This window comes from Zea mays, chromosome 8 (assembly GCF_902167145.1).
Source record: "Zea mays cultivar B73 chromosome 8, Zm-B73-REFERENCE-NAM-5.0, whole genome shotgun sequence".
Taxonomy (NCBI): domain Eukaryota; kingdom Viridiplantae; phylum Streptophyta; class Magnoliopsida; order Poales; family Poaceae; genus Zea; species Zea mays.
This window is the reverse complement of record NC_050103.1, coordinates 57,703,721-57,723,159: the sequence shown is the minus strand read 5'-3', so window position 1 is coordinate 57,723,159 and position 19,439 is coordinate 57,703,721. Positions and strand designations below refer to the sequence as shown.

Below are 19,439 nucleotides of genomic sequence, written 5' to 3'. Positions count from 1 at the left end.
CGGAGGCTTTTGCCCTTAAGGAGATATCTCAATTCTCAAACAGGTATTTCGCTCGAGCCAACAATGTGTTTGCGCCTTCAGTGCGACTTCATGTCGATAATGAATCACCCCAAAGCACCCTTCAAATTTTTGCGAATCCGGGTAAAGCAGTTGGAAAAGGGAGTGTACGTCACATTGAAGCATCAGATTTGAACACACTAATGCTATATATGTATAGCAATATTGACAGCACACAGGAGGCGTTCGAGTAAGTTATCCTCATAGTTACGTCCATTTTCTCATCTCATAATTTCTATAGTGTGTAATCTCCATGTTTGTAATATGACCAGCATGTTTGATGAAGAATGTTGGAAATCTACTAGTAAACCTACGGCCATCCAATTAGAAAATCTTCGACGTGATGGGTTGAAAGGTGGACCAAACTTCGTGCAGTGGTTTCGTAATTATGTTAGTAATTGTCGTTCTCTCATTGTCCATACTTAATCTTTGAATTTTGGACTTGGAAGATATAATGCATATACTAATTACTTGTATAGGTTTCCAAAAACTCTGTGCACCCGGACTTGCAGCAAATGGCACATACCTCTGTGTCCGTCCGAAACTATACTCGCTATGATGTAAATGGATATCGCTTCCGAACCGCGAAATTGGAGAAGAGTCGACCTATGGGCTCTCAGCCATTTCAAGCGTGGATGGCACCGCCACCGATGGGGTGGGTGCCACCACCTATGGGGTGGCCAGCACAACAGTACCCGTGGATGCATGGACAACCTCCTCCTCACCATGGATCACAGGTGACGTTCCATGTTTAGTTTTATGCAAATATTGACCAAACACAGCAATGTATATGTATACAGCCTTATTTGAATGATTGATGAATTGCAGGGTTCAGCGTCACATGCTCATGGATCAGAGGGTGGTGTCAACGTCCAAGACTTCCTCGTCCATGGTGCTGGAGGGAGTGGCCACCTTCCTGGTGGCGGAGGAGGGAGTGGCCAAAACTCCCACAGCCCGCCGGAGTGATCATTGAGGAGTGAGTAGCGAGTAGTTAGTAGCTTATGGACTTATGGACTCTAGACTTATGAACTAGAGTTTTGTGAATTGTGTATTTGAATGGACAATGGACTTTTGGACTTATGGATACTCTGTGAATGTGTCTAGACTTATGGACTCTAGACTTATGTATATGTGAATGTGTTTTGTGAATTATGTATTAGGCTTGTGAATCTGTATATGTGAATTGTGATATTGTGTATATTGCTGTGAATTATTAATAGGTGCAGAAAAATCTGTTTTGGGGGGGGAACCATCAATTTTCGTCGGCCTAGATGGTGGCCGACGAAAATATGTTCCCAGGCTATTTTCGTCGGCCACCATCCAGGCCGACGAAAATATGTTCCAGGGTATTTTCGTCGGCCACCACCTATGCCGACGAAAATACCCTGAGCTATTTTCGTCGGCCACCTAGGCCGACGAAAATAAATGGTCGCCTCACTATTTTCGTCGGTTTGCTCAATGCCGACGAAAATAGGTGATTTTCGTCGGTACCGACGAAAATAGATGCCTATTTTCGTCGAAATTATTTTCGGCGGCTATTTTCGTCGGCCTGCCGACGAAAATACTGTATTTTCGTCGGTTTAGGCCTATTTTCGTGGGTTTTTGGCCCACGAAAATTTAGGCGTTTCCTGTAGTGCTTACGCTGCCGCTGGAAGCTGTCGCGTCGCTCATGGTGTTCGTCGGTAGTCGGCGCGAAAGAACTCGCTTCTACTTCCATATTGATAGAATAGGAACACTCACGGCGATTAGATGAGCTCGCAAACACTCACAGCGAACGGATGAACTGGTCGCACGGCACCAGAACGCGATCACCACGGCTGAAACTAGGAACCAGACAACGGAGAATTTCTGTTGCAAATCGCGCAACCTTTTCGGTGCATTACTTGTAAATATAAATGGCATGAGATCCGCTTCCCCCGCCATGCTGAGCAGCTGAACGATCAAGCTTTTCTAGACTCGTCGCGCGACATCCACGGTCGGCACTGCATGACGGGGAAGTGGCCCTTGACGTGGTCATGGCACGCAGAGTGCAATCTCCTGCATGCCCATGATTCTACGCACTATTACAAATATGATTAAGCCATAAACAAGCTAACTAATGCACACCTATATGCTGACAAACATTGACACGATTACAGACTGGATGCTGCTTACTCAACACGATATTGATAATGTTTGCCACGTAAATTTTATATATCATGGTGATGTTTGTCGTTCAGTATCTATGTTTCATTCAAATTTTTTATCCCCGTCGCAACATATAGAGACATAACTAGTGATCACAATAATATTGGTCCGACGTATATTATATGTGCCGGAAGGCCTCTATATATAGGAGTCCAACTCTATTTAGCAGGAAGATCAGACAAGAGATGTCCCGCTAAACAACTTGGCTGAAACACAATCGAATTTGGAAAAGCGAATGAAGCGGAAATTAAAAAGAACTAGTGAGCTAGATCATCATCAAGGATGAGATACCATGCATGCATGCAAAAGGAAGGTCATCATCAGACCAGGCAAGCCAGTGCCTCGATGCTTCCCTTGGCGGTGCCCTTGGCGTTGCTGCAGACGGCCATGGTTTTGTTGTTCTTGCCGGCGTACTCCACGTTGACATCGATGAGGGAGACGCCGCTGCATGGCTGCGTCTCCGAGCAGAGCAGGCTGATGGCCTCGGGCGTGGACGACGTGCCGGTGATGTTGCGGAACGTGACGTCCTTGACGGAGACATGCGAGGAGTTGCTCCGCTTGCCAGGGCATACCTTCTGCGGGCAGAAGTACTGGTCGATGACGATGGGGTTGGCCACCTCCTCCATCCTGATGTTCTCGAAGGTGAGATGGGAGGCCGTCAGCACGGACTCGGCGTCCACGTACGACTTGATGCGCACGCCGTTGGTGGTGTTCTTGAGCACGCAGTTCCGCACCGTGATGTCGCTCACGTCCTTCTCGTCCTTGTAGCGGCCTAGGCAGCCGACGCTGATGCCCTGCCCGGGGCCGCAGGTGATGCTGTCCACCAAGACGCCGTTGCACCCGGGCCCAATCGAGACGCAGTCGTCGCCGGTGCCGATGGTCGAGTTGAGGATGCTGATCTTGGAGGAGCCTCCGACGTGGACGCCGTCCGTGTTCTCAACGTCGGCGGGCGCGGTGATGTTCACGTCCTTCACGGTGATGCTCTCTGAGTTGTCGATGTTGATGTGGAAGAACTTGGAGTTGAGTAGTTTGATTCCGGCGACAGTGGCGTTGATCACGTGAAACAGCACCAGTGTCTGCAATCACATCATGATCGATCGAGGACGCTAGCTGTCGTTTTTAATAACAACAGTTAATTAATAATGTGCATGCATGACGAAAGTACGTACGTTGGGCATCGCCTTCACGTTGTCGGTCTTGCTCTTGCTATAAACGGCGGTCCCCTGGCCGTCCAGCGTGCCCGAGCCGGTGATCCCGATGTTGTTAACGTGAGACAATTCGATCCAGCTCGCCGTGTACTTGTCCAGGTCGTTTGATCCCAGCAGGTTGCCATCCAGCTGGATGGCGATGTTGCTCCCCTTGCATGGCCCAGTGAAGTTGAGAGGGCCGACCAGGTAGTCGCCCTTGGGGATCACCACCGTGGCGCTTCCGGTCGCTTCGCACGCTGACGTCCACGCGTCCTGGACTGCCTGCACCGTCACCGATCTGAGAACGACATGATATCTATCTGCAACGCATCATGGCGTACATTGGCACTTAGTACTATTTACGTACCTTTGTGCAGTCCGTCTTGCCGTCGCTGGTCGCGCCGAGCTTGGAGATGTCGAACGTCCCGCCGCTGCCTCCAGCAGCGCCACCGGGGGCTGCCGCCGATTCTTCCTTGTTGGCTCCTGTCCTTTTCGCTGTGCATACGGCACATACCACGGCTAGGATGAAAAACACCCGGAGAGCGTTGTGTGCGGAAGCCATTTCTCCTTCCTGTGGCCGCCGGCTCTCCTCGCCGCTGGGGGGAGATCGATGGATGTTCCGGAAGATTGCAAGAGACAGAGGAGCACCGTCTGCTATTTACACGAAATGACCGTCTGGACTTTGCTATTTTGAGGCCATGCTTGAATAAAGAACTCCTGTCCTCTAGTTTTTTTTCAGGTTCTCGATGACCAACTCTTACCGTTTCAAAGGTCCTATTGATGCGGATGCTAGACAAAGGCAACCTCATCAAGTTTTACCAATCGTACGGACCCAGAGATGCGTGTGTCAGCATGCAAATTGTGAACTTTTGTGCACATGCAAATTTTCTCACGGGACGTTTAGATCCCTTTGTTTCAAAGGAATTGGAATTCACCTAATAAATTAACTTATTTAATTTGAAATTTGACATTCCACCACTTTTCAAAGTTCAGATATAAGCCTATCTCAAATTCATGGGGTTCAAATTCATGGGGTGCAGGATGAGAAATGATTTTATGCATTAGTAGAATTTGTTTCTACTCTGTAACTTACAAGACACTCTTCGTCTCACTCCTCTATAGTAAAAATATAGCACATAAATATTTCTAACATCTTGCTAATAATAATATACAAATATATTTTGCAAAAAACTGAATTAGCTTAATTGATATATATCTAAATTACTATTATTAGAATGGAATTCAATTCCAATGATCCAAACGGGGGGTCAGTTGATTTTAATTACATATGATATTGTATCACAGCGAATCATATAAATGGGTAAATCGAACTACGCCTACAAAAACAAAAACAAAATGCTGAACAACAATCAAATATTTTGAAGAGCACCAGCACCACATCTTTTTTAGAGTTCAAGTCCTCGTGCCCAGCAGCCTTTTAGGCAGTGTTTGATTTCTGGACTATAGTTGGATCAAGCCGCTTCACTCCCAATTTAATGTTGTTCGGATTGGTTCCATGTCACTAGTAGAAAGAAGTTTTATAGAGATGGTTCGAAACTTATTTGCACTGGCGTTTTTCAGAACCTCCAGCGTTAGAGACCAGTAGAAATAATTATTTTCATAGGCAGGTAAACGATAACCGCTAGTGAAAATCGTTTTTCATTGGCGGTTCAGTTAAGACAACCATGAGCAGAAATCAATTTCCACTGACGGTTGAGCTAAGAAAACCCTGAGTGCCAATCCTTTACAAGATAGAGTGGTTCTAAAAAGGGAAATTATATTCAAATACCGAGCCATCCAACTCCCCAAAATCTCTCGAACGGAGCCACTCCATCCCAACTGGCTCCAGAACCGAACACTACCTTAATTAATGTCAAAAGACCACAGGTTCACTAGCTACATCGCGATGGTTCAACCCAAAATCTGCCCAGCTCCAGTGGAGAAGACAATAACCTCGCCTCTCAAACAAAGGCAAGAATGATGAGAACATGAAAACTCGAGCAAAGGAACCACGTGGAACAGACCACCAAGCACCACACTTCCCTCACAACAAATGAACTAAATCACCTTACACGATATCTAAAGAAGCATTGATGACAATGTTCACCAGAACATCGAAGGCGTCGCAAGAACAGATGATCAGTATCGGTTGGGACCCGGATATAGTATCAAATTCTCAACCGGTTCTAGACAAACATGATTAAAGACATCAATTTTTAGTATCTATTGCATGATCCGATACTAAAGATGGGCTTCTGTACACGTTCTTTACTCAAAGCGGTACTGCAAGTTTTATCTTTAGTATCGATTATAGGCTTGTATATAATACCCTAAAAACCAAACCATGTTTATAATCCTAATATGGTGTGTCCTACTGATGATCGGAGACCGTAGATGCATAGATATCGTCGAGACGATTCCGATCGACTACTAGTTTGCCTTGTTTGGAGTCTGAATGAGTTTTTTCAAGTGCCGGTCGATCTGAGCCATTGGATATTAGGATTGAGGGAGTTTTCTTCTATTTATACCTCCCTAACCCTAGCAGCCACGTCCTCCCACCCTAGCAGCCATCCCCTTTTGTGCCTTGCCCAAGAGAAGAAAGGAAGAACAAGGGAGAGAAGAGAGGGAAGATTAGGGCACACAGTCGCCTGTCGTCGTCATCGTTCCTCTTCAAGAATTGGTGGTTATGCTCTGGATCATGCTTAGTACATTTTCTTCTTCGATGAAGGCAAGTGAATGTAGCGGTGGTTGCTACCGTTTTGACTTGTTGTTTCATCGCCTAAACTCTAATATTCAGAATCATCGAATTCTTTCGTAATTGAACTCTATGGGATGCTTTACTTGATTGTATTATATTGATGCTTAATCATATATTAATGATGATGATGATTCGAGTATGACCCACAAGATTAATTCACACTCCTGAAGGTGAATGAAGTATTATTTGAGGTTTGTATTGTATCTGAAGGTAAACGAAGTATTGTTTGAGGTTTGTATTGTATTTGAAGGAAGTGAAGTATATTGATAAATGCAGCATGCCATATACATTGCATGATTCACTTGCATCTGAAGTTTTGTCGTGACCTATGGTCCGACCGTACCGGTACAACTTAGCATCGTACGTTGCCCGAGGAGGGGTACGATGCGGCTTCATACCCTTAGAGGTATGAAGGCAGAGGACATATGCATTGCATTCATATGCATTCATTGAAGTGATATTTGCAGATAGTGTGGTTTTATACTCTAAGAGATATGAAGGCAGAGGACTTACACATTGCATTCCTATGCATACATTGAAGTGATATTTGTAGGTATTGTTGACGCAGGGAAGTGTTATACAACCTATTGTGGTCGTTCGAGGAAATGAGATGGCATTGGTTATTTTGGGACTATTGAGTTCTATATCTACAAGTATTTCTGATCTCAATTGTGATCCCTTTTAAAATGTTGATTAATTCAATTCTTTTGGTTTAAATATCTCGTCAAAATATTTTACTTGCTGAGATGTTTCATCTCACTCTTGCATTACTCAATGCAGGTACTTAATTCATGTTGGGAATGAGGGAAGTAGCAGCACGTCCACCTTCACTCTCATAATAACGCTGCCTAGGCACAACCATGATTTAATTAGAAACTTCTTGTCAAGGATGTTTGTTTTTAACTAGTCGTGCACACTAGTTAATTCAGTTTATGTCATTATGGTTATCTTCCCATTGCTAGCAGATTATTAATGTCTAGTATGTTTTCTTATCATGATATCTGTTTATACTCTGTTGCTTCCACGTTTATGCAAATTTCCAAAGGAGATGCTGTCGAAATTTTATATATGAATGTTAGTTGTGTAGTTTAGTAGCATTTCAGGGTGTTTGTGGATCCTGGGGTGTTACACTTGTTGGGGAGGACTTTGTGGAAGGTCCTCAATATACTAAATTTGTGTTGTTCCAATGCTATTTTATGGATTGACTCAAGTTCCTGATGGAGCTTCAGCAAGCCATGCATGGAAGAAGTAAAATCATCGTCATCAAGTATGAAATAGGATATGGACATATTGCCAAACTTTTTGGGAAGACCCAAACATGAAGGAGACGAAGGACCGATCAATAAACATACATAACACATTTCATGGGAGAAAAGACAGAGATACCCCCATCAAATTTCTTAGATCAAGTAAATAGAGCTATGACAGAAAGTAATTTCTCATGAAGGTGTACGTCACCATGTCCCTATAAATATATGGATAGTACCCATGCATGGGACACTCTCTCTCGGCACTCACTCACGAGCTTTAGCCACCTTTGGACGTCTCACAAGTATGTTGAAGGTAATCTTATAATCAACTACAATTCAATGAATGAAAATGACCGATTACATATGTATCTATTGTTAGTTTATTTATACATTTTACTTGTTCTCATTACCACTATCCTTCTCCCCTTGCCTCCTTTCCTTATGGCGGCACAGGGGAGGGGTACTCTCGATTTAATTGTGTTTCCCTGTTTTGATCTCCTATAGGAACCTCGATAGGTGACCAACATTGGCGCCCACCTCTATTGAATTCATGACCACTACAACCATCATGCCTTTGAAAAGGCTAGGGCAAGAAATACTAGCTCTAATGTTAATGCCTAAAGCCAGGGGAGCTCAAAGATAGTCAACCTTCTAAGGTCATGGATCAAAGGAGGGAAAAGAGGAAACTCATAGATCCACCATCACAAGCAATACAGTCTCGATCACGAGATTGAGAACCTTGAGGCCATCCACAAGCAAGTTGAAGCACGAAGAGAGAAGATGCTTTGGGTCACTCATCTGCAACGATAAATTGATGAAGCATCAAAAGAATTGTACTACATCAGAAGAGAGGAAGAGCAAGCCTAGAACCAGCATCATTACGACAGAAGAGATCTTCACCCTGAAAGCAAATTATGATGCCTTTGTCCTTGACAACATGGCAGTTAACATCCAAGCTGCACCTTGGCCACACCTATACAGACCACCATAACTCCCAATGTATGATGGTTTATCAGATGCGAAGTCATTCTTTGTGTGTTATGAAGCAACCATATCTTCATATGACATTATCAAAATTGTGATGGCAAAGCATTTCGTCATGGCAATGAAGAATGTGGCACAAACCAAGTACACTTCTCTATGATGGCAAAGTCTTTTGTCATGGCAATGAAGAATGTGGCACAAACATGGGACTCTTCTCTTTGGCTAGGGTCAATACCATCTTAGAAAAAGCTTAAGGACCTACTGCTCACAAGTTTATAGGGTTTCTAGATGACGCCAATAACCGCTCAAGCTTTGTTATGGTGGACCTAAGATCTAGATGAGTATCTTTAGGTTTATGTCCATCGAGCCCATCGTGAACAAGATGTGTGCCAACAAGACATAGCTTCTCTATGATGATCATGAGAGAGCACTAAGTTTCTACATGCTCTGGATTAGAGGGTTTGGGAGGTGAAGGTCTCAGCGATCATCAAGTCGCCCACCTCTGAGACTCTCACCATGGACGAGCTATTCAACAGGCTTAAGTCCACCGAGATTGACCACTAGACCCAGGCCAAGATCAAGAACCCTAGTGCACCCACAATGGCCTTGGTCTTTAGAGGTGGTTCTGCTTCTAACCCCTCACCTGCTTTGATTGCTCTATCTTCTTTGTTGTCTATCATAGAGGAGCAGGTGGAGAGCCTTGGGGATGAGGAGCTAACACTTGTGGTGTGATATCTTGGCCCTAGGGGATGGTGATATCCTGTCCCAAGGCTTAATAGAATTAATAGAGTACTTATACCAACAAGGTGCATCTTCTTTTTCGGAAGCCCTTCTCGAAAGAACCTCCAAGTTAAGCGTGCTTGGCTTGGAGCAATTTGGGATGGGTGACCGACCGGGAAGTTTTCTTGTGTGCGCATGAGTGAGGACAAAGTGCGCACAAAAGACCAATGTTGGTCTGTGGGGACAATATATGATCCTAGAGAGTTGCTAGGAGTAAGTACCGTCGGTCCGGGAGTGGACAGGGTGTTACATGTGGCTAGTCAGTTCACACGATTTCACAACAATCGCTAGAACCAGCGGCATGGCAGGTTGAATGATGTATGCTTAAACTGTGGCAACCCCAACCACTTCATCGCTAGTTTCCCAAAGAAGGGCAAGCAGGAGGTTGGCCAGCGCGACCACCACTCTGGTCAGAGCAAGGGCAAGTGGGAGTACACCTTTGTCAAGTACAAGTCCAAGGGATGATTCAACTAGGAGGCTCTCAAGATGGAGTACCTCTAATAGGAAAAGATCAAGGAGTGTGCCTTCCTCGCTCGCTCAGCGACCTCGACCATGACTGCGACGATGCAACTTCTTCCTTAAGCGATGAGTAGACTAAGAAGCAGGTCAACGACAAGCTGAATATGCTATGCTTCATCACAAACACTGTAGGGGGCCTTTGCACCATGGCCCTTGGTGATGATGTGGTGGTTGGCGATGGCCAGGACATCGACAACAACTTTGAGTATGAGGTATCACATTTCGCTGATGATCTCCCCACTGAGATAGAAGAGCTGACGACTGTTTTGGCTAGTCAGGATAAGTTGATTAAGCTTGCTGCTTGAAAGAGGAAAGATTTTAAATCCAAGTATGAAAGTACACTTAGGGAACTTGAGTCTTCTAGAGCTTCAGTTGTGGTGTCCTATGAGACTCAATGTGATAGGTGTGCCCTTCACATGTCGAACATTGCCACTTTGCAGACCAAGTATGCCACCTTGCTAGAGGAGCACGATGGGCTTCAATCTAGGTCTAGCTTGTTGGGTGTGTGTCAGATTTGTCCTGGCTTGCAGACTAAGCTAGTGGAGAGAAATGCTAGGATAGCCTCACTTGAGAAGGCGAGCTTAGTGAGTGCATCTGCACCTGTGTAGTGTGCACTTTGTGAGGGTTTGTAGTCTGCTCTCGAGTCTTGTAGGCACGATAAGGCAAGAATTGAGGAAGAGAACACATAACTTTGATCTGTCTTCAGCTGGGTGTCGTGCAGTGAGCCCTACTTGGGCAAGATGGACAGTCAGTTCAAGAGGGGAACTGGTGGACTAGGGTTAGGCTTTGTTGTTAAGGATGTGAGTGTCGCTTGCTTTGGAATGGTTGGTGAGTGCAGTGGCCTATGACCTTCAGATAAACCTTCATCCACATCGAAACTTGTCAAGCTCACTCCACTAAAATCTTCCACCCCTATTGTGCGAGATGTAATAATGCCTATGGAGCCTATGAGAGTTCCACCTCAGAAACAACTGTGGTGTCTGAAACCTAACCATCTTAGGAACTCACTTGACACCCTGCCAGATACCATTATTGTTCCCCCTCCAAAAGCTCCTCAGCCACCCAAAAAGCCCTAATCCCACAAATAGACCCCATCTAAGAGAGAGGTGAGATTTCATTGTGATTATTGTGAAAGGGAGGGTCATTTCGCTGCTTTTGGATTTAGAAGGAAGAGAGATGATGGAACATACTGAATTTGGGGGTATAAAATTTCTTCTCGAATATCTACCAAATTCAGGTTATATCTCTTTTACTCTCTATAGATTTCCTTTCCATTTAATGGAATTTTGTTTATATATTTGGGAGATGTATTTGTTGGTCACTTGTTCTCAAATGTTGTGATTCAAGAACAAGGCAACACAATTGTTAATCATTAAGGACCCTCGTCCCTCGAAGCATTATCTCCTTATGGGAATAATGCTCCTCAGACGAAGGTCAAGAAGTACACACCTTCATCATATTTATATGTAGGGACAAGGGAATGAATATGATAATTTACGTCATAATAATTCATTTACTCTTTTATTTCATAAAACATATATGAATATCAACAAAATTAATATTACATTGATATCTTCGGCTTGCTCAAAGGCGAGGATGTGAGAGAGTGAATACAATCCAACGTGAACAGTACGATGTTACTGTTTATCTATTTATAGGCACGGGATGCAGCCCGAGCAAAAGTACATTTATGTCCTTAATGTTTACACATGATCGTAATACAAATTATAAAGGACCAAGTAGTCTCTTCCTCCTTCAGCAATTATCAACATTCCTCCATTTCGTTGCGAGTTGAAGCCTGTCTGTCTGCTGTTAGCTTCAGCGTTTACTCTTGTCTCCTATGAATCTATCTTCATCATGTGTGTCTTTCGTCATTAGAAAGAGGCTTATCACCTGGAGACGAAGCTTCCTGTAATAGTTCATGCTAAAGACAAATGGTTAATTATGTTTTTTGAGGACCTTTGGAAGGGGAAGGCCCCCAACAGTAGCCCCTCGCAGTATTAATTTGTTTCTTTGTAACAAATTTAGGCTACAACGTGAACGAAGGCCTTTAGCCGAAGGTCCGAAAAAACACCTTCCCTTCGCTAGAATAGCGAATAACACTAACATGCAGGACCCACCAAACCGTGCCATTTCAGTTGCTTAAGGTCCGAAAAAACATTTTTGTGCCATTTCAGTTGCTTACACAATGCTCATCATTTTAAACTTTCTTGATTTGCCAAGTTTTAATTGAGTTTCAAACTTCGGCATTTCAACGACCTTCGGTTCGATGACTGATGGGAAGAAGATTGTCGACCCAGCGCTATCTGGGTTTTACGAAGCTATGGAAAGGACCAACGCAAAAAAGATTGCTCCTGACACATTAGCTGGGATATCTGAGGGTTCTAGTGATAGTGAAGATTTCGATGTAGAAAGCGAGAGTGAGGACGCCGAAAATCGGCCCTGGAGACCAAGCCATGTTGTCTTCAGGAAATCAACCATTAAGCAAGGGCAAAATGATGCAATGAGAGGAAGGTACTAACGTGATATCTCTATTGTGAGGGCTGGAGGGGAAAGTAATGTCCCTCTGCCAGAAGCTGATAGGTGATAGAAGCTTTATGAAGGCAAGGCTTCGGTTCCCCTTGGATAAGTTGCTGGTCGAAGTTTTAAAGACTTTCGAAATTTACATTCATTAGGTTACCCCCGAAGCTATCATCAAGGTGGGGGTCTTTATTTGGGCCATGAGGAGCCAGGGGCTAGAACCAAATGCAAAATGCTTCTACAACATGTATGAGCTGTCATATGAGAGAAAGGCCATTGGGAAAGAACAATATCACTACAACTTCGGTTGCTACAGCTTCGTGCCTCGCTCTGAGGTGAGCTACTCGGTTCCTACATTTCGAAAGAGATGGCATGGGGCCTGGATGCAAGAGTGGTTCTATGTGAAGAACGACCTGATTGAAAGGGAAGATATTAAGGGAATTATCCAACGTCCTATCTGGTCTCGCTTCGGCATTAGGAGGCCATCCACTACCCTTGGGAATGAAATACAAGCATGCCAGTCTGCTTTTGATATAGTGTGCACTTACATAGGCACTAGGGACTTAGTCCAGGAGCATATTGCTTATAGAGTGTGGCCGCTCGCAAGTGGGTGGGAGATGCCGAAGGAGGCTGCTGCTGGATCTAGCCAAGGCAGTCTAGTTTATCTGAAGTACACCTTCATGTACAAAAATCAATTTGATGAACGAAATGATGACTGGCTAGATGCCATCGAAGCAACCAGTGATGAATTGCTTGGTGCTTACTCGAGGGATGAAGATGATACTATGATGACAATGTTAGGGGGTCGAGGGAAAAAGAGACTGAATAGAGTTTTTGATGTCATCGAGTTTGTATACACAGATTACTATTATCCTTCTTGAAAGCAATGAAAGAAAAGAAAGACTACTGCTTCGGCGATTTCTAGCACGACAAAGCCGAAAAAGTTAGTTTTAACACACCACCCCAAGCGCGTTGAAATAGCCGAAGTGTCGAGACTTGTTGAGGGGTTTTCTTCTGCATCTGAGCTAGGTCACTCGACCCTTGTCGAAGCTAGGACAGAATCGGTCGAAGAGCCAGAACTGAAGAAAGCCGCAAAACAACCGAAGGCTTTGAGTCCGTTGCATGAGACAGAGCCACCGAAGGCATCAAAGTGTCGGCGTTTCGGACCCGCGAGGACCCTCGACCGACTAGTGAATTTGACGCTGCGTGTCCCTACCCAGATGGGTTGATGCAAGATGAAACACAAGATGGAGGATGAGGCTTATATTATCTTGCACCTGGGTGCTCGTAGTAGGGGTTACAAGCTTCGCGAGAGGGAGGGTTCGGCCTTGAGGTGAGCCGTCTGAGTTGGCCTCCTCTGCATGTTTGTGTGTGTCCCTCCTCTTTGGGAAGGCCCTGGACATCCCCTTTTATAGATACAAGGAGACGGTCCAGCTATACATGGGGGTGTAGCTTTGTGCTAACGTGGCCGGCGGAGAAGTACTTGAGCCTTGTAGAAGCGCAGCTGGCGGTGCGACCTGGGTCCTGCTGACATTTCTTTGCCTTCGTAGAGAGCTGAGAACAATCAACGTCATGGACGCATGCAGGGAGCCATCATTACCTGTTATTGGAGTAATTTGATGTGACACCGGTCTTGTTCCTTCGCAGCCTGGGGTGGCTAGCTAGAGTTAGGGTAATGATGTATCCCCTGTAGCGTAGTCGGTCCTAGGTCAAGATCGGGCGAGGCGGTGACTTCTCCTGAGGCCGAGGCTGAGATCGGGCGAGGTTGTGACTTCAACCGAGGCCGAGGGCTGAGGTCGGGCGAGGCGGAGACCTTCTCCCGAGGCCGAGGCTGAGGCCGAGGCCTGGGGTCGGGCGAGGCGGAGACCTTCTCCCGAGGCCTGGGGTCGGGCAAGGTGGAGCTCCCTGTTGCGCCCGAGGTTGAACACGGGAGAGGCCATGACTTACTATTGTTAGTCCTACCCTGGTGGTTGGCACAGTAGTAGGAACGGGGTGAATAGTGTTGTTTTCCTGTCAGAACAATCAGTAAAGGGGCGAAGTGACTGCGGTCATTTCGACCTTGCCAACTGAGGCACGCGTGTCAGGATGAGGTGTCAGGTGATCCCCGCATTAAATGTTCATGTGATACGGTCGGTGGTAGGGCGATTCGGCCAAGGTTGCTATACGACAAAGTTTGCCCGAGCTTAGCCTCGGACGAGCCAGGGGTACGCCTGCTGCCTGAGGGGACCCTCGGGCGAGGCGCGAATCCATTCGAGACTACTGTTCTTGCCCGAGGCTGGGCTCGAGCGAGACGAGATCGCGTCCCTTGGTAGATGAAGCTTTAACCTTGAGCCGTTCTTGCCAGCCTTTATAGTTTGTTTTAAAGATGTTTTCCAGCCATGCTTAGGAGTATTGGGGGTACCCCTAATTATGGTACCCCGACAGTAGCCCCCGAGCCTCAAAGGGAGTGTAGGCACTCGCTTGGAGGTTCTGCCGGATTTTTTGCAAGGGGACTGGCCTTTTTCGGTTATATTTTACTCCGATGGGTGCGCGCGAGCGCACCAGTCGGGTGTAGCCCCCGAGGCCTCGGAGGAGTGGTTTGACTCCTCTGAGGTCTTAATTCTTCTTATGATTCCTTGGTCGGCCTTGTTGTTCCCTCATGCGGCCGGGTCGCAGCCCGGGTGCATGGTCAGGCTCCGAGTTTTCAAGATGGTTTGTCGACGTGGTCAACAATTTGGCCGTAGCCCGGTGCAAGAGCTGCTCCGAGGCTCTGCACGGAGCGAGAGGACGATCAAGGACCGTCTCAACTTTTATTGTACTCCCCTTTGTCGCCTTTCCGCAAGGAGGAGGGGGGAACGCGCCATGTTACCCTCGGTTGGCGCTGAACATGGTGTTTCCAGTGAGTTGCTATTGGGTGATCCGAGCGGACGCCCGAGCCTCGTTCGATAAGGGTCGGCTAGTGGCCCGGAGGCGCGTTCCAAAAGTACCTGCGGGTGATTTGCTGGACCCGGACCCATTTGATAGGGTCCGAGGGCTTGATGCCTCCCTTCGGTGGGATTCCATTACAAACCGTTCCCGCTGGTCTCATAAATGTCCTAGGGTACCTCAGGGTCATCCTTAACTCTGCATGCTCTGGGGCGGCTGTCGAACCCTTCCGAGGAGCCAGCCTTCGACCCCCTGATCAGTAAAGGGCTCGGAGCCCGAGTGCTCTGGGGCGGTTGCCGAACCCCGCAGGGCGCAACCTTTGAATCCCTGATCAGTAGGAGGGCTCGGGGCCCGTTTCCTTCGTTGAGAAGGATCCTTTCGAAATATCCCCTTTCCCGATCCTAGTGGCAAGAGAGAGAGAGGGAAAAGGAAAACAGGATATAAATTTAAACAATGTGGCACACCTTTTTTGAGGTGGTCATCATGACGGAGGCGAAACGGCGCCCGCTTCGCCTGCCAGAGGTGTCGCGTGCTCTGCCAGGGAGTTAATGCGACGGGATGGGTGACTCAAGGGGCATCTGTTGTGCGTGCGCGAGTCGTTCGAGGAACGGAAAAACCGTTTTGCCTTTGAGTTTGAATTTCATGAAGGGTTCGAGTCCGTCAAGAACTGCAAGGCGCTCGCCCAGGCGGCTGAGCAGAAGGAGGCCGACCGCATGGCCATGTCCGAGGCTATCTCAGTTTTTTGCCGGACCTTTGGCCTCGACGATGTCCCCTCGAGCAGCTCCCCCCAGAGTCGCCTGCGGGCCTTGGGCGGCCACGTGCGCAGCAGACTCTGCGTGGCGCTGCACCATGGCGTTAGGCGGGCCTTCGCTGTCCTCGCTTCCCACTACGACGTGGATTTGGAGCGGGTCAGCGAGGGCTACTGCTTACCCGACGAAGATGAGGCCGCCTTAGCCGAGGTCCAAAGGCTTGATGCGGCTGCCGAAGGCCCAAGCGCGGCGCTGGCTTCCTCTTTTGAGGTGGAGATCCTTCCGCCCGTGTCGCCGTCCGAGGCCGAGCCAGATTCCACCGCGGGTGGAAACGACACCGAGGATGCTGCTCCTCCCGCCGCCGACACCTGAGCCTGCGGGGAACAGTTTATTTTAAGTATGCGTATGTTTCTTGCGGCCGCTGAGGCCTAAACATTTTTGGTGTCAGAGTATAAAGCTGTGTTTTCTTTCCTCTTGTTTCGAGCGTTAGGACTTGTTCGATAGCAGAATCACTTATCCGAGCGTGAGTTACTTTTCGCGGAAGGTGATGAGTGAGGTATCCGTATCCCAGAGGCGTAGGAGTTTCTCAGCTCGGTCGGCCTTGCGATTTAAGGTCTATCTCACTCGTTTTTAGGATTCCGTTATCGATATAGTCGAAAGGCACGAAAGTTGTTTTGGCAGAAAACTTTTCTGAGGAAAATTTTGACGCAGAGGGGGTTCCCCCCTTCTAGCCCCCGAGGGAGGGTCTGGCTTTGCCGAGTCAAGGCTGATCCTTCCTTGATGGTTAGACTTTATTGATACATGTAAGGAAAGCGAGATACATGAACGACTTGAAACATTTTAAGGATAGAAGCGACGTAGCTGTTCAATGTTCCAAGCGTTGCTGTAGACTTCGCCTCGATCGTTGGCCAACTTGTATGTACCGGGCTTTAGAATTTTGGCGATGATGAACGGCCCTTCCCAGGGAGGAGTAAGCTTGTGGCGCCCTCGGGCGTCTTGCCGTAGCCAAAGCACCAAGTCTCCCACTTGGAAGCCTCGGGGCTGAATCCTTCGGGCGTGGTAGCGTCGTAGAGACTGCTGGTACCGTGCCGAGTGTAGTAAGGCTACGTCCCGAGCCTCTTCCAGCTGGTCCAATGAATCCTCTCGGCTGGTCTGGTTGTTTTGGTCGTCGTATGCCTTTGTCCTCGGGGAATCGTATTCCAAGTCCGTGGGTAAGATGGCCTCAGCCCCATAGACTAGGAAAAACGGCAAGAAGCCTGTGGCCCGTGTAACACCTCAGGTGTTACCATGGCTAGAGCACACCTTGGTACTGAGGACTGTGATCACATGTGGTAAAAACTTAAGGAGAACATAAGAACCTTGGAGACCATGTGTTAACCAAGATTTGCTAATGACCTAAAAAGCATGACTCAAACCTTTGTGCACTTACTACCTTGGGCAAGAAGGGGGAAAACCCTAGACCTCTCTTGAACCCTATCTTCCAAAACCATGGTTGAGAGGGGGAAAGAATAAGCAAGTTTGCAAACCATGAGTTAATCTTTAACCAAACCTTAAGTAACTTTATGACCAGCAATTGTGGGAAGGAAATGTTGCAAAAAGACCCCTGGAGAAACCCCAAATCCATTCCTTAAGTGGATAGAGAGCTAGAGCTCTCTAATTCTCTCTAAGTCAAAAACTACACCTACACTAAAGATCAACCGTGTTCACCTTGAAGATGGCACCAAAACCACCTATGTTCTATACCAAAAATGTGGCATACCACCTAGGGCACCCACTGGAAAAAGCTGAGCCCGAGACCATGACGTTTGACATGCCTTGGCATGGTTTTTGTCGCGAGGTGGGCAGAGTGACATACCTGATTTGGCGACCGAAGATCTCCCTACCTAGGCCATATCTGCCATGGCAACTCACGGATGAGAGACAGCCCTAGGTGCCAGGAAAAGACTCGCGCCGGATTTTTGCTAAGATTCGCACGTTTGTGACTTGGGTGAGCTGTGGAACATGGGCAGAAGAAAGGCTCCACGTGTTCGACGTGCTCTGTGTGCGCCAGGGCATGCCCGCGCGCGCCCCGCGTCGCGCCAACGGCCAGCCGACGCCATGGCCCGCGCCCGCGCCTATAAAGCCCACTTAGGCGTCGACCACACTCTTCCACGCACGCTCAAACCTCACCAGAGCTCAACTCACCGTCGTTTGCCCGTGCACGGCGTGTCCGCAGCCACCAGAGCCCCTGCCACCGTAGACCGGCCAGTCCAGCCTTTCCCAACCCCGTCCAACTCTCGGAGACGAGTGAGCACACCTCGGTGAAGCTCCCCGAGCGAGGAATCGAAGTTTGCTTCGCCGGAGAGGCCACTCCACGGTCGCCGGAGTTCACAACACCGCCGGGGTGCGTGGACCGGGTAATCCACTGAACCATTTTCCGATTCCTTGTGCACACAGTCTCTACGTCACCCCGTGAAGCTCACCGTGCCATTGGATTGAACCAGATCGCCTTGTTTTGGCCGGCACAACCGCCGCAGACGAGGACACCCGCCTGCGCACGTGGACCGAGCGATTCCGGCCATCCCCGCCGTCGAGCCGTACATCGCTGTGACCGCCAGAGCCTCCCCGAGCTAACCTCGCCCCTCGCTGGACCTATCTCGCCGTCGATAAGCCGCGCCACCCTTTTCTTTCTTGCAGGCACTGTTTAAACCTAGGGAAGGACCGCGGGGGAGATGGAAAGAAGTCTGGGGGGTTTTGTGAAATGTCAGAGACCCAAATGAATAGTAACGCGGGGGTATAACTGAGAGAGTTAGTTTGGAAATAACCCAGGGTCCTCGGTGTAAACTGCTTTTCCAGAAAACCTTTATTAAATCTGATTTTAAATTTGAACAGAAACTTTAAAAATTCATAACTTCTATTTAGTTTATCCAAATTTGGTCAAACCAATTTTGTCAGACTCTAAATGATGTAAACTACTTAGGAAAAATATAAAACCCCTATGTACTACAGAAATTTTAGGGTTCTGATTTAATTGTTGTTTTAACCAAAAGCTAAATAATAGGGATAAAAATAGTTGCACTATTTGACTAGGGTTAGAAAAATTTGGAGAAGCTTATATCCATCTATTGACCTGTTTAAAAATGCTAAACTTCTCTGTCCAACCCATTAAGCCAATTTTTGCCAATCATTTTACAATATGCTTAAGGTTAAGAAAAATAGAAAAGATGATTTAAATAATGAACCAGAGGGCACCCTCATTTTTGTCAGAGTACTTGTTTAATGTAGTTCACTAGAAAATCTATTATGCCCTGGTTTAGTATAAAATGAGTAGGATACCTTTTATTTTAATAAAACAAGGAAAACTTAGAAAAACCCTACAAAAATAACCCCAAAGTAAAAACACCCCAAACCTTGGGATAATTAATGTTTTGTTATGAAGAACATAGGAAAAATATGAAATCTGCTGTTTGACATTTTTCAAATAACAATGTAGTAGAAAGTGCCTTTTGGGCATTAAACTTCAGAAAATCATAACTAAATGACCATCCCTTAGCTTTCTGTGATT

General features: G+C 46.9%; 1 protein-coding gene across 1 annotated transcript; it reads right to left on the bottom strand.

Moving 5' to 3' along the window:
- Positions 1 to 2,334: 2,334 nt before the first annotated feature.
- LOC100191230 (exopolygalacturonase) lies at positions 2,335 to 4,054 on the bottom strand. The gene is made up of 3 exons (NM_001136664.1): positions 3,799 to 4,054; positions 3,414 to 3,713; positions 2,335 to 3,320 (listed from the first exon to the last, which is right to left on the bottom strand). Exons 1-3 carry the CDS (start codon positions 3,991 to 3,993, stop codon positions 2,565 to 2,567), a joined length of 1,251 nt encoding a protein of 416 aa, NP_001130136.1. The 5' UTR covers positions 3,994 to 4,054; the 3' UTR covers positions 2,335 to 2,564.
- Between the last annotated feature and the right edge of the window lie 15,385 nt (positions 4,055 to 19,439).